Here is a 25,720-nt window from a genome sequence, read left to right on the forward strand (position 1 = left end):
CGCAAAGTTTATCCCACTCTGATGAAGGTAACTCAAAATCAGAGTCCCTGCAAACGAACGAGTCCAAAGGCTGCTGCTCAGCTGCTCGCCACAGGACCAATTCAGGACTGCTCCTCAGTGGAGCTGGCTGGACTTCCAGCAAGTGCATGACTTAGCAGGAAGGCAGGAATTCTACTCTCTTTGAAGAGAAAAGGTATTAAAAGCATGTTTTTTCCTTGGTGTTCTTCCTTAGAACTTCATAACTGTCCCTGAACATATTAACAGTTTTAGTCCAAATCCTCACAATGCAGTACTTAAATATCAATTATTACAATACTAAAGTATATCTAGAAACAATGATGGCGATGATACACAACAGGATACCCTGGGCTTGGTTCCTCTAGCACTAAAACCACACCTAGCTTTGCCCTAAAACCACTTACGTGCTTTTGAACAGATAAAAGGTACCGTTGGACTTCAGGGAAAAAGCATGCTTTTGACTTACCAGTTCTTGCAGCCATTCTGTGTAGTCTGCAACTTTACTCAGGGATTAGACATTTAAACCCTTCTATTCTTACATGCTATAAAGAGGAATTCCTCTAATCCACAAGAATTTTGATTTACCTGTTTGCAGAAGCCCTTTCGGCTAGCGTTCTCTTACAACTGTTTCATTTTAAAACCAGTCAGAATAAAGTGAACTACAACCCTTTAAAAAACTCCCCCACTTGGCACTAGAGATCTTTACAGACTAACTTCACAAAATATGTACCTCCTCTTCTGCTGAATACAGTTTTCTGTATTGCGTACGACTAGGGATGCCAGTGCTCAAATACACCACAGCTAGAAAAAAAATCACCCAGTTAGAAAACCAGAGGTTGAGTGGCAATGCACTTCACCTCCCACGGCAGGGTGGAGAACAGCACCATTTTTTTTCTTTGAAGTTCAACACTGGACTATGAGAAGAATAAGCAGTGAAGCAGCAGAAAAATACATATTCTAGTGATTCTAAGTGGCAAATGAAGGACCGATCGTACTTACTTAAAAGGAAGCCGTGAAACTGCATTCAGGTTGGTTGGAGAAGTCACTGCTTGAAGAACGTTTTCAAGGGCAGTCAGTCCTCCTGCAGCCCGGAATGCTATTTGATCTGCTGTGTTCTAGATAAGCACAAACACAGAAGAGAACCACCCAAAATTAAAGAAATTCCTATAGAAGATAAACGTGATAGACAATTGTCCTGGGTTTCCTCAATATAGAAAATCCTTAATATGTACATTTACCATGTTGAACACTTTTGAAAATGAGCATTTCACTGCAGTGCACAGGGAAGACTGTTCTCAGAGCGGGAGTTGAAAATCTCAGGGGCTATTTTTTTCAAAGTTCATTTATACATATCAAATGCTATACAGCTTATACAGATGAATACCTTTTTTCTGTAATGACATACTGGTCTAGAGATTTTAACAAGGGTAATCTTTATATGTTGCTGCTTTGTAGCTATACTCGATTGCTTGGTGTATGATTTAAAGCACATAGACAATCTCTAGATGGGTACACCCTCTTTTGGACAAACTTTTCCAAAAGGAGACCAACCTGCTGGTCTGTTCCCTGATTTGTTCATTGTGTGCATCAAACAGCTTGGGCAGATCGCTCTAAGATACAAGAACCATTGTCACGTTGGTGATACCTCGCTATATGTTTCACAGAGCACAGACCGCGTAAGCTAAGTTGCTGATCTGGAAGGAAGCCTGACAGTGCCACCCCTCAGATGACTTATTTTATCCTTAATCTTGGGAAGACAGAAACGTTCCCGACAGATGCTGTTCAGGACACAAGTTCATTAGCAGTTCTGTCTTCTCAAATTAATTGCTTGGAGTTTAAGAACCAGGTTGAAAATCTGGTTACGATATCTGGTAGTACTTCAGTTACAGGAAACCACAGAGGTGAAGTTTGAAAATGTCACCTAGATGACTGGTGCAGTTTATCTCTGCCAACTCCAACTTATTACCCACCCACCCCCTCACCAGGGTCCTTTGACTAATCTGCTGCTTATTCAAAATGTAGCAGGACAAAAGAATAATTTTAGCTTTGAGGTATGTCATTCACATCCAGCGTGTTTTGCATTTGTTACGCTACACTGTTGGTTATAAATGGAAAGATTTAACTTACAGTAGTCTTGTAGGTGTTCCTAGCTTTCTAGATTAGCTTTTCTTTATTCCAGGTGTCCTCTTGGAACTTCCACTCAGCAGAATCTTACACTTAAATACCATCCTACCATTATTCTTACCGTTCGCGTATGACTGCGTTTTTGCTGGAGCCAGTCCAGTATTTTAGAACTTACTCATACCCTTTTCCTTTCCTGAAAAATTGATTTTATTTCCTACTGTTTAAAATAAAGCAATAAGATCTTTTTCTTTTTTACTTCTAAGCTGCTAAGTTTGTATAACTTTATTGGCAGTTTGTATTTAATCATCTTGATTTTTTCGGTGATGAGGATATTCTACATATGAGAAATAATTTCTTTTTTTTTTTCCCACAGTGCTGCAAGCCCTTGGCATGTGGGAAAAAAAGGGAAGTGCTCTATAAATACAATCATTATTAGTCTGTAAAGAATGGATTTAGAGTATAACATAAAAACCTCCCAGTGAGTGTGGCAATAAAATCTTTCTTTGAACTATTAGAAATATAACTCAGCAAGGTATAATATGATTTAGAAGGGAAACATTTTTCCCTGTGAGAATTAGACATTACTATGTAAACACAGAAGTATATACCCTATTTTTATTAATCATGCAACTTTCTCTCCATTAAGTTTTTCAAGCAAACTTCTAAACTCTATTTAAGTTCCCAGCTCCAGAAGAACTCTTCAGAGATGTCCAATATTAAAAACGAAAACATTTCCACAATTAATATGAACTGCATGTAGATTTTTTGATAGCCAAAAGCTTTACCTTCAAAGGACTAACAAGCCTCAAATGAACGGAAATCTGAGTGCCAACTCACCAAGCAGTTCAGATAATCAGTCACTGATTTCCTACAGGCTAATTGATAAATGTAATTCCTAGCCATCAATTCCAGTCCAGTTAGCCCAGCAAGCGTGCCTTAACTGAACAAGTACATATTCACTCATATGCTCCTCCTTTATTTCCTCTCCCTCCCTTCAAACTCAGAAAAACTCCAAGCAGCAATAAAAAACAGGCTCCTTAGGCAACCCTTGGCTGGTGACCTCTGACACAACACAATACAGCCACCGCGGCGGGACGGGGATCAATCTGCCGTCGGCAGGGCTGCCTCCCACCAACCTCCTGACAGAGCCGAACGGGGAAGACAGCCAAACGGCAAAGAAACAGTCCTGCTGCAAACCAGATACTATTATTTGAGTTCTCAGACTTTCTCCTCTTCGCCCCTCCCCGCTCCACCAGCGCTGCAGAGTGCTGCAGCGCCCCCCAGACAAAGCCCCGGGCTTTTCTAATGTATCCATTTTCACTCCAGCTTAAAGCTCTCGGTGTAAAGACAGGTTTTGTTACTTTAAACGTGCATTTTCCTTGGGAATCAATGTACGCAGATAACCCGAATAGACAAACGGGCACGAGGACTTCTGCAGGTGACGGGCATGCTAGTACGCCGACACTGCAGCACGCAGACGAGACATTTATGTGACGCTGCTGATTTATCTGCTACAGCATATTTGTTAGTGTTAGTCCAGTTTTAAATGTGCCAAGCACTTCCCACTTCTTCCTTTCCCTATTTCTCATGGGAGATTATGCCACAACCTATTAGCTCTCGTGGCGAAGAGACTTTCCTGTCATTTAGACCAAATATGCCCTTTCTCTATTTCAACCCATTACTCTAAATTATGTCCCATTTTATTGCACTCGTTTTATTTCTCCTCTTAGTAATTACTCCTTTCTTGAAATCGTACGTTGTTCCATTTTCCTTCCTGGCTTCTCAGCTCTATATATTCATTAATGCTAAACCCATCCTTTTATTTTTCTCACAAAAACTTTTCTTATCTGTGGTTTTTTTTTCCAGAACCCCTCTCTTCTCCACAAATACCTGGTAGTGAAGTGTCCAGAAAGGAACTTCTTTTTCTAGCCCCCCAACTCACTCATCAGAGCCACCTGAAAGAAGCTATAACATCCCCTATTCTGAGAGGAGATCTTCATGTCTCTATTTGAAATGGATACTCAGCTTTAGAATCTGTTCTATTTCCTACGTGCTCTCATTCCACTCCAACCTGGAGCATCGCTTCTTTTCTCAGAGTGCCTGTTTCACTTTTGTCTGATACTTTGTTAAAGTACAAGTATACTGTGCAAAACGGAAAATTACATTTTAAAGAATTCCCTTTACTACTATGGTTCTCTATTAAGCAGAAGAGTTTGCAATTGCTCCCTGTTTTATACGATTTAGCTTTATGTCCTATTATTCTCCTCTCTGGATCACTCATAAAAATTAATCAGCATTTTGACGCTTAGCCATCAGAGAAAGAAATCCCTAACTATGTGCATGGCAGAGGAGAAAAACCTTCAATAAAAGGAAGAAACAAACCAGCAGCAAAGTTGGGAAAGATACATGAGCACGGTATTTCTTCACCGTGCTTACAGCGGTCTAGAAAACCGCCACTCAGGGACTAGGAATACACTGCTTTTGGCATGGTATTTATCTGCAAGGATCCTTTTAAGACAGAGAACTCCATGAGCTTTTAGCCCATTTATTGCAAGGCAATGCTGATGACCAAAGGAACTGCTGGTGTGCAGTGCCTGTCAATGACCTTGGTCACCATGCAAGTGTCCTGCCGTCAGGAACCCCAGGTTCAGCTCCTTGAGCTTGGCCTTGGGTCAGTGGGTGTCAGGGGAACTGACGGGAAAACATGCCCGATCCACAAAGGAGCAGAAGAGTCACTTGAATATTGCATTGCTGGAGCTTTCAGAGTGAACACTGTGTGACTGAGGTACCGGAGGAAACGGTAAGAAGAGGAATCGTGCACCAGCAGTTTCCTCAGCTATCCACAACACAAGACTTCAGGTAGGAAGATGAACTCTGTATAAAGAACGAACAGTATTAAATCTCCCCAATGTTGAAAAATATTGTCATTCTGTCTCTGAGGTATAGCAGCCAAATAATAACAAATGTTTAAAATATATCTGAATCTGAATTAATTCCTACTTGAGGCAATTTTCAAATTCTGAAATATTTAAATATTCATCCATAGAAATCCTTCTTAAAGCATAAACATATGGGAGCAGGCTATCTTACCCAACTTGTCTGTCTTTCCAAAATCAACCTATATCCTTCAAAATATGATCCAAACTCACTGTTCTGTAGTGCTAAAGCTTTACATTAGCTGATACATATTAAAACATAATAGAAAAATGAAAGCAGCAGACTGAGGCATGGAGGTTATTCAAGGCCCTTACTCACATAATACTCACATTTGAACTGGTCCACATCTGAACCTGCGTCAGAACAAAAGACCCATTGGGGTAACTACCACTTTTCCTCTGGTAGCACCCGAGGCACTCAGTAGATCAGGCACCATGTGAGCATGAAAAACGGCCGATTCTGTAGGTAACAGAAATTAAACCCCCTGTTTGGAAAGAGTATAAACCAGCATGGCACGCTTTGCTGCTTGAAAGAATCCTCCAGACTTGTAACTTGGTCTCCCAGATTACTCAGCTAGATGTTTATGAAACCCGTTTCACAACTTCACTATAGAAACTGTTGTTTGAGTGTCTCATATTTAGGCTGGGAAGGTTATTCAGCAAAGGCAATCGATCTAACAGGATTCAGGGTTGTTGAACACAATATATACATCTGGGTTTCAAACAGCATGTGAAAATTTGACTTGCTCATATGTATTTTCAGAAATTGACAACTACTTCAAATCACATTTTAAAACAATTTGATTTCTGAGTACAGAAGGTTTTCAAAGCTCTCAAGTTACCTGCCCATGCAGGAGAGCAAGGACAAACGAGCACGCAGGCAAAAATGATTATTACTGTCATTTCTTAATGGAGAGAGGAGGCGGCACAAAAACCTTGGGGATGCCACCTAGATATGTCTTAACCATTACAAAAACGGTAACACAGACTTCAGAGCAGCAGATGTTCCACTCAAAACCAATACCAGAAAAATGCTTCTTGTTTTCTTTACCCGCCTCAGGTCGGTGTCATTGTGAGACACAATGGCCTTGCTTGTACCGGAGGAAAGCCCACACAGCTGATGGGACTCCGAGCGGGTACGCTTCATTTTGGACCACTGAAAACCTGTCATTTAGAGCACACGGCAACTAACTGCCGCAGTACAGTGCATGTATCAAGTAACTTTAGCAGAGAGTGCGTAAACACTAATGTGTGGGGCAAAGTAAAGGAGTAACAATAAATTAAACAGATCATGTAACCATTCCATAGATTATTTATGAACTAAAGATTTTAAGAAACTTATATATACATTTTTTTTATTATGATAAACAATCAAGAAAGCTCCTTGTGCATGGGGCTAGCGTGGCTGACTTATTTACCTACCTGTAACAACACCTTAATGGATTTGAATTCCCCTTCTCTCCTCTCCTGTGGCTTGAGTGACAACTGACTAATAGGATTACAGGCTCTGTTCCAATAACACAGCTCAGCTACATGCCAGCAAAAAATGACAGCCTAAACCTGAATTACATGGCTTGGGAATCCATCCAATTATTAACTAAAGTAACTGTTATTACCTAACCTAATCAAAGGAGAAGCAGCTGTTAATCTTTGGTGGCCTGCAGTGTAGTCGCGGTCAGACTGGATGAACTGTCTTTGTACTTGACTCTTCTGCAGACAATAATTATGTCCTTTGTGATCAAGAAGGAAGGTCTTCCTAACCTTTCAGACAGAGGCAGCAGATGGGGAACAACTGTTTGTGTGTTCATTAACAAGATAGGCTGGATTTTATCAGAGTTTGGCATCTGTGGCACCTTCGGAAGCACCACTTACCCAATGATACAAGAGCGTTTCGCAAATTTGAGAATTAGCAGACTAAATAGAAAGTTCAAAATAATGTTTCCATCTCATTATCTGACATTTGGTACAGAAAAAACCCACGCAGCTAAGAAAAAAAGTCATTGGCACATATGCCTCATCATACCCAACATGATCAGCAACAAAAGACATGAAAAGGCCAGCTGACCTGTGCTGTTACTTTGCTGAGTCTTGCTTTACTCGTTAAAGTAGTCAGATAACATAAACTGTGTTCTTCGGAAATAAAACCAAATTACGGGGAAAAAAAAATCTCTGATTTATTTCTACAAGTCAGTGGGTAAAGCAAAGTAACACAGAGCGAAAAAAAGTGAGCATCAGTTAGCAACAGCTTTGGGTTTCTGCACACAGTGTTCCAGGACACACCAAGAGCAAACGTGCTGTCCTGCACTGCTACTCCCCTTCACACAGGACCTCTGGCAAACTGCAAGGTTTGTAAAACAGAAGATCCGAAGTCAGAGAAACCTGCCTCACCATGAGACACTACAGAGTACAATATTTGGAAGCTGAAACTGGATGAGTTCAGGTAAGAATAAAATGATTTTTTTTAATGCCAAGAGTGATTAATGATGAACATAATATACTTAGGATATAGTCGACTCTCAATCATTTGAAGTTTTTAAATCAAACCTGATCATCTCCTAGAAAAATATGATCCTAGTTAAATCATAATTTATTAATTTGGTGTGAGAGTTATTGGGTGAAATCCAATGTCCTGGACCGAAGTACTCAGTTCCATACATTTCTCCTGTTAAAGTATTATTAGTAGTTAATAAGTAGAGCAAAATCAGAAACGCTGCAGAGTTTTAACAGCTGAAATGATTTAATGCCAGCTTCACCGTCTCTGTTCTATGTAACTTTAGCAACTCACATTTTGACTATTTGAAATCTTTCTGAACTAATGTAAATACTCTGGTGTAAACCCTTCTGCTAAGACAAACCTCCACGATCAATATTTTTATATAGATTAAAAAAAGAGTCTTTTCCTTCAACAGCCGAAAGAACTCTTCCTGCTAGTCCTGCCTAAAGCGTCCGACTAAGAAGCTGATCTGGAGAGCCTGTTTGAACAGACCTCAGGAACTAAAACTGGTGAGAAGAAAATATTTCTGAATGAAACCCAAATACTCTGAAACATTCTGACCTCTGTTTCTGAACGAATGCGCTGAACTTATGCAACTCTCTTCTACTCTTCTTAAACTGTTCACTGAAGGAAGAAACGACAACTAATCCGTAAAACATAGTTGAAATCCATCTTAAGAATTTTCTTCTTTCCTTTTATCTAGTGTTTGAAGATTCTATCTAAAATGCCAGGGGCTAAGAAACGCAGTTCAAAGCTGCCTTAAAAAAACAAACCAGACAACTGAATCCTGGGCTGGCTCCTCCTTTCATCCCCGCCCCCCCATAAGTAAACACACAGGTATCTCTACATGTACATACAAAACCATGGAGATGTTTGTGGTTGTAGATCTACACTCTTGGATTATGGAGACTATGATACTCTCTGAAAGTACATTACTAACAAGCAACTTAAATCTGGTCCAGGCCTATGGATGAGACCTCGACAACAAAGACCTCCAGGTTATATGGTCTCAAGCCAGAAGTGACGGTTCAAATCGGACGTAGAATTTTAAAAATAGTTTTGAGAAAATACGTGTATAAATATACCACCAGACTAAATGAAATAAAAACATTATTTTAAAAACAACAATAATCGTTACTTTATCATGATCTCTAAACTGGCATCTGCTCACTAGCAGGAACACGCCTGTAGGGCATTATCTCATCACTGAAAAATCAGTGCGTGTACTTTAATGATATTAAACACATATCTTGTCTTGTAAATGCTTAGTGAAGAAACCTTGCTTACCCTGGCGTGTATATATATCCGTAATATCCATTCTGATATGATGTATTAGTTCTAAACTGACGCAGAAGGCAAAAAGCCTGATGTGACAGCAAAAGGCCAAAAATAGTACAGCCTAAGCGCACTGGAAGCTGACAGCATTTCATTGCACCCCACAGAACCAGCAATCCACACCGCAGTTTTCAGCTACACCCACTGTGCACAGCAAATTAACCTCTGAATAAGCCTGGAATAAGTATGCTGCAGAGTTTATCTGTGAACTGAACTTGCCTTTTAATACCATTTCCAGCAAACAAAGTTAAAAAATATTCCGTGGCTGACCTCTAGTAAGAAGTTCCTATTTATATGGTACTCTTGAGAAAAACGTTAATCCACAGATTATAGAAACTCTGGGCAAACCAATTATTGATGATATAAAGCTACCTCACCTAACCTGCAATACCCAGCACGCACCTGACCTACTGACTTCTTCCTGGCAGCGACAGGGAAGGGCTGTTTGCGCAGAAGATGCTGCCCCAGGAGCTGCTCCTGTGCTTGCCCACTGCCGGCGCTTTGAACTCCCAGCTGCTGTGCTTCTACTGGCAAATTCACTGCCGTCGTTCACCAGGTGATTCACCAGGTCACCAGACCAGGTGATGCTGCCACTGCGAGTGGCAGTTTGGACCATACGCATTAAGATGGTAGATGCGGTACAATACCCCATGCTCCAGGCTTTGAACACTGCTGAAGCTTCTTCAAACCAGGTATTAGTGGCACTGTGCATCACTGGCACTTAGTGCTCTACATACACACATCAAAAACCCCTCGTCTCCCAGTGAAAGGGTTTAAAGAAGTGAATTAATTTCAAGGAGGGTTACTTTCATCTCAGGTTCTCCATCAGTTATACCAGCTTTATCAGTTCCTGAGGTCATGCTCCAAACTCAGGTTTTGTACTTGCCCAAGGACCCGATTGATGCTTACACCGAAGGAGGCATAAACACAGAATTCCCTGTTCCCTTCTGTGGTAGCAAAATTATTAGATTTGTGGGGGTAAAATACAGAGTTTCAAGGGCCTGAATTCTAGACACAGCTGGTAAAACAGACTTATTTTTAAGTTTTGCAATTCAACACACTTCATGAAGTTTCGATTTTGACTTTAAATCATTTTTAAACTGTTATAATTCAGCTTTACATTTGATTGACGACTTCCCTTCATGTCACATCACTGTAACTCTAGAACTGGCTACTGCAGGAATATCCAAAGTTGAAAAATTAATGGATGGATTAAGAATCTAATCCATTCTTTGTACAAAAATACATCATACGTTTAACTAAAATAAACCTTAGAGTTATGACTTCTGATCATCTATAAAAAATAAGAGTAGCAATTACTTTCCTAAAGAACAAAAGCCGTAAAGATGAAAGCACAGTTAAGGTAGTGTGTGAGTACCAACTTTATTTTTTAAACTCTTGGGCCACGAAATGCCCCCTGCCCAATATAAAAGGTGGCTTTTTGGTGTAAATCAGCGCACTACTTATCAAAATCTCCACATGGCTAAGAGCCAAAAGCCACACATCACTATGCGAGAGAGAAGCTGTAGGTTGCAAGGTGACAGTACCAGCAGCTGTGCAGGGCCTCACTGCACTGCTCTGCGGGTGGAGGTGGAAAGGGCGCAGGACTGACGTAGGGCTTGGGGACCTTTGCCATCTCCTTTGCACCCACAGCCATGAATTTGCCTTGCCAGCTGCTGCCAGAGGCCAGCCCGGCTGCTGGTCCCGTGCCACTGCCGCCACTGCAGCCAAGCTGACCTGCAGGTAATATCTTTGGCCTCAGAAGTCCTATCAGTATTAACCAAACTAAAACCTTACGTAAGCATTTTTCTTTCCAAAAGACAAATTGGCTTCTGAACAGATTTATTACTTCTCGGGATTAAAAGGACACGCTGTTGTTTCTGCCAGTACTGTCCTCTAGTGGAGAAATGGGAGAGATTAAGTAAACAAGAAAACACAAGTGGGCTGCATCACAGAAATCGCGCTGCCAAGGGCACCTCTCAAACACAAAGGTGCCTCATAAAAAGTCTGGCATCTTGACCAAGCTTTTCATTACTATAATAATGCTGAAACATCAATGTTCAATAACTTCTGAAAGCTTCAGTCAGCCTGAGAAATGAGTCAGCGTGAGGCTATATACCAACACCGATTGAGTGCGTTAAACAGAATATGAATGTTGTGGCTCTGTGGGTACGCATGTACATACGTAAGATCACAAAATACAGACGCTGTGGCTATAATTTGGATAAAGCCACTAGTCCATGACTTCGGGAAATTCACTCTAACAGTATTTTTCACCCTTTTTCATGGATGATATCCTGATTTAGTAGGAATGTGACAGGTAAGCTGACACCTCCTGTGATTTCTCCAGCCCTCAATGAATGCAGGTATCAGACTTCATGCTGGTTTTTGTCTAGAGGTGTAGATGGCCTTAATGCTTAACCGTAATTGCCTACAGCAATGCTCTGCTACTGAAATGAGGAATCTGTTCTACTCAGCTCCCGAACTCATCTATCATTGTCTTCCTCTTTTATCTCTTCCTTTGCCTACACAAAAGACAACCAAAATAATTTTGTTTGGAAAAAAAAAATACCATCATTTTCAGGACCATAGATTTTTGCCACCATCTTATTCTCAGCTGACCTTCAATGCTCCAAAGACAAGAATTATTAATTTTGAAAAGAATCATCGCTCCACCTGCTAACGCTCCAGCTTTCTTCAGAGATACTCCCCACCCTTGCCTCTGTGGAGTCTAGCTGATTAACAGAACTAAGTTAAACTTGAAACAACTTTCCTGTGGCCAAAATTTAGGTTTAAAGTTTGCTGCTTCTAATTCACACTTAACAGTTTTCTGCAATTATGAAATAAAAGCCACCAACTCAAGCTATGGCCTGTGCCTTAAAGCTCGTCTGACTTTTCCAGTGACATAGCCTGGCATATAACACACTACTATGTCACTCTTGCTTAGCTTATGAATTCAAAGCTCCTTCAAAAGCTTGACACCAAATTTACAACACCTTGTCTAATACTCATTCAAAGCAACAATGATTATGTGCACAATAATGCCTCATGCAGTTCAAATATAACCAACAGCAAATTAAGAAAAGCCTAAAGATACATTATTGCCTTTCAGCTGGTCTCGAATTCTGCCCTTCTGACAAAGAAAATGCAGCCTCTGTTATCGGTGGCTTTCAGCTGTCTCTTTGATGGCTACACTGCTCTGCTGTACTAGAAACACGCAGCTGCCACGGTGCTTGGGCCAGCTTCGTGAATTTTTGCAGAACCAAAATTCAATGCAGAAGAGTTTGGGAACCAGACTTCCCACTGTATTCTTAAATATACTCAAATAAGCACCAACATCGAGTAGTTCTAACAGAGGATTTGCTTCTAACATCTATTTGTCTGTATACATGTCACATATATGTATTTATATATGCATACACACGCATGTACACACACGGGGCAATTTTAACTCTGTGGAGACTTGTGAAGGTATTTATCACGAACAGCAGAAAAGCTTTCACGTGTTCCATTTAACATTGCTTTTGTTCCATACTTGAGTTCTTCAACAGCTTTTAATTTTATTGTTGTGGTTGCTGATGATTCAGAATTTGTATTATTGGAGGGGAAAAAAGACAGATTGGGCATAGGCAGCCAGGCGATTCAGCCTGCCTTCCAAACACTGTCCGATTAATCTTCACACTGGCTATGGTCACCATACCCAACGGGCCTGACAGTTTGGAGACTGAAACATAAATACTGGGCCTGACTGTGTTGTTAAAGCCAGCCACTTCTGACAGTCTGTACAGCGGGATAAACACCGTCTGTCTACAGTCCCCATCTATTTGAAAGCTAGGACAAACATTTTACAGAAATGTAAATAACTGACATCACGACCGCTGAAGCAGGAGGGTGAAGTATCTATCTAAAAATCACAATACCAAAAACATGGCCTGACACAAAACAAACCATTAACGCTTACTGAGAGCACATTTCAGAGGGCATTGAGATTCTTTTTTTAAAAAAAACTATTAAAACATTGCAGTCAATTAATAGCTCAGATTCACACATTTTTTCAGTTACCACATTACACCTCTTGGAAGAAAGTATTTCCTTCCCTTGAAATCTGTTTCCAGCAAGAATACTTTTCTGAATTAGTTGTAAAAATATGTATCTTGAAACAACCTACTGAAAAGCAGTTACCTTTAGATTTGTATGAAGAGAGCTGGTAAGCACCTGTAAGCACCGTGGCCCAATTTATTAAAAACCTTCTCCATTTTTATGCTCACTATTATTTACCGAGATTTTTGGAGCACCAAGAGAGCCTGAAGGCGATTAGGGACACAGCTACCCTCAACACTGCACAAAATCGCAGGCAGTTTTATGACCATCAGAACCAGTGCAGTCTCATTTGTTAGGGCTTCGTGCCTTGTGCTGGACGGGTGAGCTTCGGCTGGGACATGTAGAAAACCTCTAGCTCTTCCCTGTGGTCGCAGCCCTCTCTTCAGGAGCATATCTGTAAGATCTGCTGTCACATCATTTAGTTAAAGGAATCTTGAACTTCTGTTGTGATGAAGATCTTGTTCAAACTAGTGGTCAGATGCGAAATGTCATATCAAAATAATTCCACTGAGGCAGATTAACTCCTGCACTTGGATTCCAGAAATCATGAGGTTCCCTCATGATCATATTGAACTTGTGTCATACTCGCAGCCAGAAGGACAGCAGACACGTTAAGTCAAGGGCTTGCCTAGCTGTCACTTTAAAGTATTGCACAAGTGTAACTGAAGTGATTTAACTGCAGGATTTAGCTGCAGCTGAGCCAGATGGAAAGGTTACTGCCCTCGGCTGTGGGTCACCATCCTTACTGAAGGTAGTAGTGTCCTGCCACGCGCAGAGTAACGGTGTCTGTCATCTCTGCCCAGCTCAGCCCTATCAAAATCACGTAGAATACTTTAAACTTTTAAAAGCAAGACTTTTAAAACCTGGACCCAAAAAAAAGGCTCTACACCCAAATTTTAGGAAGAACTTCAGGGAAGTGATGCTGTCAGCAAGTATAAGGATTACCATGGGAGAGGCAGTAACCTCTGACCCAGGTCAGGTTCACAGCCTTAGAAATGTACGTACTTCAGTCAGTGTAATGTCTAACGTCTGTGCAATAGAAAACAGTTCCATTTTTTAATGAGTAAATCTCACCTCTATGCACTGAGGGAAATAAATAATATCAGCGTAAGCAACTTAAAACTGTACCTGTAGTCACACTAATAGAACATACAGCTTTAAATACGCTGGTTTCTGAAAGCGTTCCATACACAGGCCATTTCTGTAGGAGTGCTCAAGTCAGACTTGAGCAGTCAAGCCAGGACTTCTTGTGCAGCTGAAACACACTGCTGCCCTTGGTACTGGATGGGTAAAATCAGTCCATCAAAGAATGAGTGTGTATAAAATCAAAAGCACTGTGGCAGAAGAACTGCTTCAGCCCTGCAGTTTAGACATCAGCTCTGCCTTCTTTTTAAGAGGGTACATGAGTTTTTCTTTTAGCATCAAAGCCCCATTCACGGGAGATCTTAAACTGAGTGTTATCAGACCTTATTAAGAGCTTGAAGAGTCCCATACGACAACCTGCCAACATCAGGCTTGGGCCCTCCACTAACATTTGCATGTGTTTTGCTGTCCTGTCTGTGTGTGTGTATGTTTGTTTTGCTAACAAAGTAGTGGTGAAAGTGAATACAGCTTCCTTCCAGGACTTCTGCCAGAAGGGATGTGAGACTCTGCACGAAGCCCAAGGACTGCCCTCCACTAATCCCGAACACCACCACGCCAGCACCTTAGCAGCACATGCTGTAGGTGCACCTTGGGGACAGCACACCGGGCGGCTGCAATGGCACAGGGGTTTGTGCCTCCGGCTTGATGGTACTAGCAGAAGCAACGACACGTAACATGAGAGGTACAAATCTATTTAAAACTGGAACGATATTGTGGTTTATAATTTTATAGTACTTTTTATGTTTATTTAATTAAAATACATGTGAACCACAGGTTGAATGCAGTTAATGGCTGTACCCCTCAGATGGCCATCTGACCACTGATGTGACCTCAAACGGTCAGATCCTCCAAACCTGCGCGTTAACCTGCGTACTTGCAAATACTTGCTGGCATAGGCTGCAATCAATACTTGTAGTAGTTGTAGAGCTTCATTCAAGTAAGCCAACATGGACGTATCAACGAGTGTCTGGGGATCTAACAACCACTTGAAGCAAAGCGAAGCAACTCCTCTTTCATCCATTAGCACTCAGATCACGCGCTGGATTCACAGTGAACGCTGTGATTTTGCTGTGCTGGATGGGGAACCAGCAGCAGCCTACAAATTCTGTGTTAATGAGAAGCAGGTACGGTGCTACAATAAACTCACGGGACTTAAAAAAATACAGTGGTTAAATACAGTGGCTAAGAAGTGTCTTTGCCTGAAAGGCAAGTTTTGCACATTTTATTACCTAGAGGATATACCAATTTAAAAGCCTTTTAATTTACATAAAACAAACCTCTTCTTGCCATATTGGTGAAATCACTTGGCCCAAGTGCAGACTCTACTTATGTCCGGCAGATCAGGCCGGACATGCAAAACAGAAGCAAGTCTGACCACAGCAATCATGCAGGCATGCCTCATCCTAGGATGTTCACACAGGAGAAAGAAGTTCAGAAGTGAGGAAAAGCCTTACTCATCACTACAAAAACTGAGAAAGATGAAGTTCCAAAAGGAATTATTAGCCCCATTCTATTCTACCTGAAGGCAAAACCCAGTGAGATGGAGCTGCCAATCTTTCATATGAGGCTTTTTTGTGATTTAAGTTTGCATAAAGAAAACATTCCCACTCTTTAATGCTGTTTTAGCACAGTCATGGAATTTCTAATGAGCTGAATAACCCTTCCTTCTGTCGAAAAATTTAATGGTATTTATTTTTCCTATTTACTGGTACCAAGAGCAGCTCAGCATTTTATTTCGTGGTGTGGAAAACAAATCTTTTATTTCTCTGCTGAGACTGTATAAATACACTTTTCAATCGGTGTAAACTATTAGCAAAAGAAAAATCCCACGTTTCACAGTATGACTGAAAAGAAGGGTTTTTGGATCAATTTTATTTTATAATACTTTTGCAGGACTTCTCCTGAGCCTGAAGAATTTCTAGTAAGTGGCAAGGATCTATTGTAGTGAACTCTGTCCTCCCTCAGGGCAATTCTTTATTCAACCCAGGCCATTAGCAAGGGTAAATCAATGTTATCAGCTCACACACGCTGACAGCTTGTGTGGTTCCCACTCCCTCATTCCTCCCCCCACATCATGGTATATTTTTATGCTCTCCAGGGAAATTCAATTAACAGCGTCAGTCTCCTCCTCTCAGTTGATGACTGACACCATCAAGATTCTTTTCACCACCCATTTACATGTAAGATGTGTCTGCTGATTTCTTGACTTGCAAGTTAACAAGAGAATTACTATCCACTTCTGTAAATGACTACGTACGATCTGTGCCGTAAACACAGTGACAGCTATTGAAATCAATCTTTCTCGACCTTATTGATTAGGACATCCAGCTATAATAATACTTCTCCAGTGGCAGAATAATGTTTTGGGGGTAAAAATCCAAATCAACAACAAAATAATGCATGTCTATTAATGCTACCAAATTTATCTTTTCATTCCCCCCTGCAGACTCAAGGAGCAGTAAAATGTTGTGAACAATTAATTATTAACATTCAGCTGCCACTTCGTGTCTCATTTTTAAAAATCTCAGAAAACGGCCACTGATGAGAGGCTGGATACAGCACCACTTTCCAAAAACAGTTTCCGATAATTACTGGGATAACATTCAAAACAGATACATCTTTTTATAATCTTCATGCAACACCATGACTTCTGTATTTTGAAATAAACATCAGATTAATTTTCCAATAATTAAAGCAAACATGGCAAAATCTGAAAATGCCACAACACTTTCAAAAACAATATTAAACTTGATCAGCAGCTCAAAGTAACAACCAGAATACAAGTCAGAACCCCATGGATCCCAGGCAGTGTTAAAAGCATTTGCTGTTAGCAACTGTGTTCCAACATGGATTAAGCTGTGAAAAGCATCAAGCAGAGCTCACATCTTCAGAGACACCAACTCTGAACCACAATGATGCAACTGCCTACTCAGATTTCATTTGGTTTAATTTGGTTTCTCTTAGAAGTAATTTTCATGATTTCTTGATTACAGATATGAGAGAAGTATTTTCTAATGGTTAGAGAGAACAGAACATAATGTTCAGCTGAACACTCAAATATCGGGGTCCTAATGGAGCACAAAACCACATTACAAGACTGGAAGCACCGTGGCAGCAGACTGTCCATGACGAAACGGTTAAAAAGGTCAAATGCTATCAATTAAAAAATTCCAACATTTACCCAAACCCAAACACAGCACTTTGAAAAAATTCACAACACAGAAATATCCCATGTATATGCACATCACACCTTCACCCTCCATCAAAGACCTACCAGCTTTGCTGTACTCTGGGAAAACTTAATGGATTTGTGCTCCTTCAAAACTCAGCTGTAACGCCACAATACAGTGGCTGTGACACCAGCCAGCAAAGCTGGCTCCAGTTCTTTCCTCTGTCCTCAATCAACCCCCACGGGTACCCCCACAATACAGTGGCGGTGACACCAGCCAGCAAAGCTGGCTCCAGTTCTTTCCTCTGTCCTCTGCTAACGGCTCTGGCCCCTCACTGTAAAAGCAGTTCTGGGGTGTGCACTACGAGCTAGATAACTGAAACGGCTCAGGTTAAAAACAATCCTAATGAAACACCGTGACAGTACGGCTTGTCATTATCCAGATGATCTAACATCAGTCAAAGGTGTTTTCAGCACTTCTGCAAAACTGCTTTTATAAAATCTGATGTCTAAATAAAAACATCTACTGCTGCAACCACTGCAGAAAAGTGTACTAGCGGACACCGCTTGTTACAGAGGTGATTTACTCATCAACGCACATTTAAAACATTCCCAACTGATGACATTTAAGGGCAGCACAGTTTATAGGTTAATCATAAGTTATATAGTAACCGTCACAATACCTCTTTTTCCAGAATACGAGAGATCTCTCCTAAAGTCCTATCCAGAGCCGAAACCTTGTTGTTGCCCAGTGAACAGCCATCCTGCATTTGGAGGTGCTTTAAAAGGTCTTTTGCTAACCGCTGTAACCTTTAACAGGAAACAGAAAACAAAGAGCAGTTAAAGCAAAAAGTCTCCTGATCGTGTAAACTTTCATTTTTGCAATGAAACTCTGCTAATGGAATTTCTATAAGGCAATCATGAAAATCTGTGTAAAAGCAGTATTGTCAGCTATACTGAACAGCATGTGAACTAGGCAATACGACAAGGAGATACAGTCAGCTCAGTGTCTACGACAGTTCTCTATCAATTTTGGGGGGGGAAATGGCACAGAAATGGTGTGACCAGTACAGCCATAAAGGTGCTTCTTTATTAGCTACATGTTTGTTTCTGTTGTTCCACAGAGTTCATTTCCCTATTCTTCTCCTCCATCTTCATTTTCAACATGGCTTCATCATACTTTTCTTCCATCATTCAACCCTTTTTGCCCAGTTAGCTGAGTAGTTTGCTCTTGAGATCAGTTAGGGAAACAGAACATCAGACTACTTGGCTAATTTCTGATAGGCATCATAAAAGAAATGGCTCTTTAGGGTTATTTGAATAAGTGAAGAGACTTTGCAGACTACCTCAGAAAGGGCATTTTATTAACTGGGGTCAGTAATGAAGCCAAAACCAGAGGTGGGAGAGATGTAGCCGCATGGGTTAGGATTCATTTCAATTTTACACACCTACATCTGGGCTGTTCACCTATGCTCTCCTGTGAGGGAGGGAGGAGAAATACGCAGTTCCAAGGCACCACTCATCTCATCCTAAGGTCTAAAATAAAGCAGGCAAAACACACCCATAGTTCATCCTCCCCTGCCTTGAATGGGCAGTCAGTAACCAGCTCAGATGCAGACCTCCCCATCTGAAGATGCATTATGGCAGATGACAAACACTAAACAGAGTCTCTTACTTGGAGGCTGAAAGAAATAGAGAGGAAGCATCATTCAATCCTTGCCATGTATTTGTCAATCACTGCCCTGATACCCGCTACCGGCTGCTCTAACTGACAGGCTCGGCATTTGGTAGACCTTTGGTTTGATCTGTTGAGTAATTTGTACTGAAAGCAGGACAAAGCTGGTAACCGAGCAGGATGAGTGGAGAAATACTGTTGTGACATAGCTCTATGGCAAGGAAAAGAGAGGGGAAGGGTATCAATGCTTATCATGAAATGGGAGGTCATGAATGCAAAAGGGCCAGAAAGTATTCACAAAGCGACCGCAGAGTAATGGCAAAGAGAAGATGACATTAACTAGTCTCTAAGAGGCGAGAAAGGAGATGGAATGGCTGGGGAATATACCACAATAGTCACACATATTAAAAAAAACCTAAAAATCAGAATATTCCATTTGGGGCAAGAATACAGTTTCCACTTAAGCAGCAGAAAGCATGTACTCTGTACCTTTTCTTTGAAAAAGAGCTTTTTTAAAAGCTTTCAGGAGACTTGGAAAATATATATGTTTTTAAGGTACAAATAAAAATGATTTCACAATTTTGAGTCTTGGACTTCTTATCATCTGGTCAGCTGAATCCACTAATATTCAGCCAGGATTTTTCTGTGACAAGAAAAATAAAGGGAGATCACATCCTGATGAGGTTTTCTGCACTGCTATTTCCTCTGGGGAAGATGAGGTTGGAGGAAACCTCTGTCTAACTCAGTCAGCCACGAGCTAAAAGAGGAAAGAAAATTAAAAGCCAAAACAGAAGTAACGCAGTAAATCAGATGACCACTAACTCTGCTAAGCATAAGGAGTGAATTGCAGCACCAATGGGAAGTCGAACTGCTACAGCCCACAAAGATGATCTAGAAGCAGAGAATTTCAGGTATTCTCATAGAACTATCTTTGGAATGGCTTTTGCCTTGGCAATATCCTCGGGCATTGAGCAAAAAAGACTCTCTCTTCAAAACATCTACCCAAATTCCATTATTGAAGCATATATAAAGCACTGAACAAACCCACCACGTTATATTGTAACTTTATCTGACAGGAGAGAGCGATACAGGTTTTTATTTACTTCGTTTAACATCAGAGGAATGAAATTCAACCAGGATTAACCATAGAGGCTAAAGAAAGGGACTTTACTAACATCCATCAGACATCAGCATATAAAATGTGTAAGATTTATCAAAGCACCAATCAGAAGGATTCAAACAGAAAATAATCACAGGACATCATTGCTTCTGTGGACAAACTCCTCTTCTTTCTCTTCAGTCTACAAAGACGCTCTGTAAGTTAGACATCACATTCAGCTGCTGTCAGTTTAAAAAAATGGTGTACAACACGTTAACTCTCAGGAAAAGCTTCCAGCTTTCCACATCTTCTAAAAGTCTTCCTGGACACTTTTACCACAACTCAAGCTTTCTAAGTGTGTGATCAGCAGCGTGCAGTAAGGATGGTGAAGGATAAATTTTCGGCTCTGCCACATGAAAGAACTACCTCTTACCTCCTCATGTCCTACTGTGTGTTGGTCTCCCGCCAGAAAAAGGTAACGTATGCTGTGTGATCACATGGGGAAGAAAATAAAAACCCCCTCCTCTCGCCCAGGCAGCCTTGGGGAAATCGTTTTAATTTAATATCCTTTATACTGACTTCTTGGCAGCGTCAGAGATTTTAGGACTCTTTCAAAGGACTAGAAATCTCTGCAAGACGACTTGTGCTTGGATATAGACTTTAGCATTGGTATGAACGGATGTGGAAAGAGAGAACTCTTTGGACATATCGTGCTCCCTGTACGCTCCTTGTAGGCACTGGAAATTAATAGAGCACAGTATCGATGCCTGATCCAGTGACGACGGGGAAATACACTTGAGTCCAAACCCAAACATTTCAAGACAACTATCTAATCCTTGTTCTGTCCCGTGATCTGCATTCCTCCAATGCTATGTCACACAGGGAATGACAACGAACTGAAAATTTACTGGGCTAAGTTAATGGGAAAGTTAAAGTTAGTATCTTTTTATCTGAAGTTATTTACATCTCACTAATTAAGATTTTAGTATTGCCCAAAAAGAGATAATTCAGAATGCAGAAGAAATATCAGAAAGGACATAAGGCACTGACTGGAATGTTACCACAATGTAAACTTCAGAAATAGTATGTTCAGCAAATACAAATACATTTTCTGATCTTTTTTGCACTGCAAATGGGAAAATGAGGGATATTCATAATAAAGGTTCATGTAGCAAATATATAAACAAAATTAAACCAAAGTACCATATGAATTAAAGGTTTCTTTTTAGTGTAGGTTAAATATTTTTAGCAAGTTTAATATATTTTATAGGTTAAAGGACAAAGATCTGTTAATATTTACAGGTTACATTTCATCTCTACAAAAAAAAAAGCCATAAAATAGTAACATCGATGTATCTGAGCACTGCCACATTTAAACCCGTGATTTCCTGGCTGTACACTGAGTGTATGCGAGGAAAGATTCGTACAAGTGGGCAGAGCACTGGGTTCCGGGCAGTTCTGCACGGAAGGGGCGGTTATGCCCCCCGTATGCTCCTGCCAAGGGCAGCCAGATTGCAGCCCCACACACCGCTCCCATTCTTCCCAGTGTAGCCTGTGCCTGGAGAGAACCGAGAAAGTCTGTGGCAGTTCCTGCCCAGCCCAAAGGGAGTTACGCTGCATCCTCTTAAAGCCACGCACAGCCCCTGCGCTACTCCGCACTGCCCGCGGCCTGACCCCCTGCAGTACAGCGCCCAGACGTGGGGCACACGTGGCACACTGCCATCGCTCTAGGGACGCAACGGAAAACACCATGCTACACACTGGCATCGTCCCAAATGCTGCTGGGCATCCAACATCTAAACCTGCAGCTTCACACCCCTTCTTCGGTTTTCTTAAATGGAAGTTATCTGAAAACGGATGAAAAATTCCTGTAAAGATTATTAGAAAATAATTTATTTATTTTAATTCCTCTAAGAATGCTCTAGCAATCCTCTGAACATGAAATCTACCACCCAGCCAACTATAAAGCAGGTATTTATCTTTTTTTAAAGTTTAACTGAATTTTATTTTATTTGCACTGCGGCTCTTCTATAGGTCACACAGCTGTTTGGAAACTAAATATGGCAAAAAAACTTCCAGGTTCAGAGATGATCTGATTGTTTTTTTCCAGTAATGAGTATTTTGATACGCTATCTAGACTACTGCACCAAGAAAACCTATGAGGTAAGTTTATCTTGTGAAGGCACCAATACACCGCAATGAAAATAAGAACGGACCGTATTGTTAAAGGCACTTAGCTTTTCGCAAAAGCAAACTTCTCACTACATTCCCATCTCGTCTCCAGCAGACTCTTGAAGGAAATAATTCTTCATTTCCTAACTCTCTCCTTTTTGGGCTCCACTTCTTTTGCAAGGTAACAGTGCCCATTTCCGTGCTACCTGAAGTGCCCCTTTAAAAAGTTTTTTAAAAAGGTAAGTAAAAAAATACGTGAAAAAACCCAACTCCTTCTTGCATGAGGAGAGACTGGCTGAAGTCTAGGGGTTTAATTTTTTCCTGCAAGCCTGCTAACTCCTGTCAGGCATATGGCAATCTTTCATTAGCTTAATTGCCCTGCTTGTATGAAAAGATGATAACTACCCTTTGCTACCTGCAGATGGCTTTAACACTGAAATACACAGCCTTTGGATTAAGAGATGCAAATAGACATAAATAATGCTCTAACTTTGTGAAAATGTTTTCCTTCCCTTTTAAAAACCTGCTCTGATGGACACCTGAGAATGCTGCAAAGAGAAAGAGACATCACCAACGTGCCTTTTGACAGCCTAACTTCGCAGACTGGAATTACACTCAGTAATTACATTCACAGCAGTTGCCAGAGAATACCAATTCACACTACAAATCCATCAAGAGTCCACCAGCATTTGTAAAACTACCTGAGTGCCACCAGTGACCAAATAGTTCATGCACTGTGGAGAGGGTCCAGGAGCAAGACTGGCTGCTCCCAGGTGAGAATGACCGTAGACCTGTCCTTCAAAGTCCCTCTTGTCACATGAAGCAGTTCAGAGAGCAAAATAGCTACCAAATACAGCAGTATTTGGAATTATCTCCCCTCCATTAAGGAATGCAATTTTTTAAATAGATACTATTAAAAAAAAAATCCATTGCAGACATCTTCTAAACCTCTTGTTTCTAAAAGGAACCACTCAAAGCCATTTACAATCCCACTCAAAAAGGTATCGGTATCTGTCCAAGGGGGACAAACCTCACCTGCTTATTGATGCTAGCGTGTATTACCAACGCAAAGCTTCGGAAGCCCTTGGATGAGCGCTTCCTCAGTGTAAAAGCTTTTCTAAATCTGCAAACCTTAAACTAGTAAGAACTACTGGAACAATCTATCAGTGCACCAGGAAATCAGTGGTCTCATAATATTAAGGTGGCTTGATCTTAAAAAGCGATCTAAAAAGGCTTTTTACCTGCCAAAGACTAATTCCGGGTTCTGTCTTTCTTCTGTAACAACTGACAACATGTTTAAGAACTAAAATCAGATAAGAAATTGCATTCCATAAATGGTTTTAGCTGTTTGCAGTGACACACTCAATTTGGGGGGAAAGGAGTGAGTAAAGAAATGTGGCATAAGCAAGGAAGCATAAAAGAGAGTAAGTTGCATTTAATGATTTAACTCTAAAATGCATTTGTTTGTTACGCAAATAAACCAACCTACCAATTGTGTCACATTTTAAATGGAATTAAAAAAAAAAACAAACTTTTCATGTTGAAATTCCACAGCCCAGAAATCTGAAGTATTTTCTGTCTGTTAGCATACTTCCACCCTGGCCTGACCACCTCAAGCCCTCCTTTGTGAGAAGCAGAAAGTACTGGCGTTTGTTCTGAACCAAAGAGCGCACTGAGCACTCTCAGGTTTTACCCCCTCTGTTCTGTGATATGACTTTTCTCAGTACCTTTACGGATCTCCCGAGAGCTGTTCAGACTGAGTGCTGGCAAGAGTTTGCTCTCTCTCAGCCAGGTACAGTAGTAGCTAATACTAGCTCAGAGTACAGTTTTTACAGTCTTCTGGCTAGAAAGGCAATAGTCTAACTATTTTCATGCTTCTCAATAGTGTTTCAGTGCAGATCTACTACTGATCGTTTCTTTCAGCTGATTCTTCTACTTGTTTTGATTAAGTAGGATCCTGTACTTAGTTGTGTTTAAAAGGTGTTTTCCTACTAATTTTTCCTGCACTAAGAGTATGTTCCCAACGGACCGGGCTAAACAGCTGTGGTCTGGGCTAAATCTTGCCTCGTGAAGTTTCTTGCCCTCTCACCTCTTCCCTTACAAAAGGGGGTAAAACTACCCTTCCCTATCCTTCTTCTGTTTTGTATTATGTATTGTGTAAAGTAAACAAATTTTAATAAAAATAAACTGGGTTTCTGTTGACTCACAGACAGTCCTCTCTTTTTAAAACGTCAGTTCGGACCTGAGCTCCCACTGGTACCCCCACTGGAGCCCTTACGGCAGGGAAAAAGTTGTGTCATTTGGGAAATAACAATGACTATGATACCTGAAACTGAGTTTTGAAAATGTAGATGTAAGCATCTGCTAGATCGCTAGGTTTCCTCACAAAGACTGTAAGAGAAATCTCCCAGAAGATGTGTGGAGAAAGTGGGCTACTCAGGGTCCATCACGCTAGGTCACATCTAAAAGGGTACAGCCCTAACAGAGGCAATAAAGGAGGAAAATAAGAAAGCAGATGGAACAGAAGACTGCCTGAAAGTACACTAGCACTTAAGTAAAGAGAAATGAAAACTGCAAATTCAGGATCGGTCAAGAGATTAAAAAAAAAATTAAAAATTAAAAAAGTCTGACTTTCTATTGCACTGCAACCGAGACACAAGTGATCGAATTACAGCATTGGTAATGAAAAGTCAGAAAGAAACTCAAGTGGAAGTACTACAGTTTATCGCTACTTTCAGAGTCTTTTTCTGACAACTAGACCCTAATTTTTTATTTTCTGATAGCAAAGAAAAGAAAAACACAGAAGGTACAAATCTAGAAGTCTTAATCTGCCATGAAATTAATCTTGAAAATTGGAATGCTGATTATTAAGAAGCAAAGCCACCCACAGAACCTTCTTGCCCAGTGTGTCTATGCAGGTGTGCCACCTGGTGGAGATGTTTCACGTCCTTATGACAAACCCCAGCGAAGGATTTTTATTGTTTGAAAACACGTACTAAGATTCAGCAGCAGGTTTTCAAACTGTTGAAAGGACTATGTAAAAGATGCTGAATACAGGCTAGTTGTATATACAACCACGTAAGCCTATGCAAGGATCTGAACATCTTAACCAACCACAACCTCTAAAAAATGCTCCCTTCAAGTACATCAGCAATTACGAGTGATGGAAGCAGCCAGAAACCATACAGGATCTGGCACAGCTTATTACCTCAGTCTGAAGACAAATGTCCTGTCCGGAAAGTTGTAATTTTAGGATGAAGGGTTTTGAGTGCAACTGTTGAGACACCACAGCCTCTTGACTGACTTGCTGCTGACTTCATGAGCACAACTACAGGAAAGAGCTACCATCTGCCCACCGTCCTCTTTAACAGCCAACGGTAAACGGACACCCCAGGGAAGTTAGGAATGGGACAAGCACGCATAATCCTCTTTGCTGATCTGATTCTTTCCCTCT

At 40.8% G+C, this 25,720-nt stretch overlaps 1 protein-coding gene across 1 annotated transcript in view; it reads right to left on the minus strand.

Moving 5' to 3' along the window:
- Positions 1–25,720, minus strand: part of SCAPER (S-phase cyclin A-associated protein in the ER) — a gene marked incomplete at its 3' end in the record, with an annotated part of 146,209 nt that overhangs the window by 49,100 nt on the left and 71,389 nt on the right. The window contains exons 23-24 of the mRNA XM_010142808.1: positions 18,004–18,130; positions 1,018–1,133 (exon numbers count right to left, since the gene is read on the minus strand). Of these exons, the coding sequence (XP_010141110.1) occupies positions 1,018–1,133; positions 18,004–18,130 (243 nt within the window). The remainder of the gene's footprint in view (positions 1–1,017; positions 1,134–18,003; positions 18,131–25,720) is intronic.

This window comes from Buceros rhinoceros, unplaced genomic scaffold, assembly GCF_000710305.1.
Source record: "Buceros rhinoceros silvestris isolate BGI_N320 unplaced genomic scaffold, ASM71030v1 scaffold12319, whole genome shotgun sequence".
NCBI classification, from domain to species: Eukaryota; Metazoa; Chordata; class Aves; order Bucerotiformes; family Bucerotidae; genus Buceros; species Buceros rhinoceros.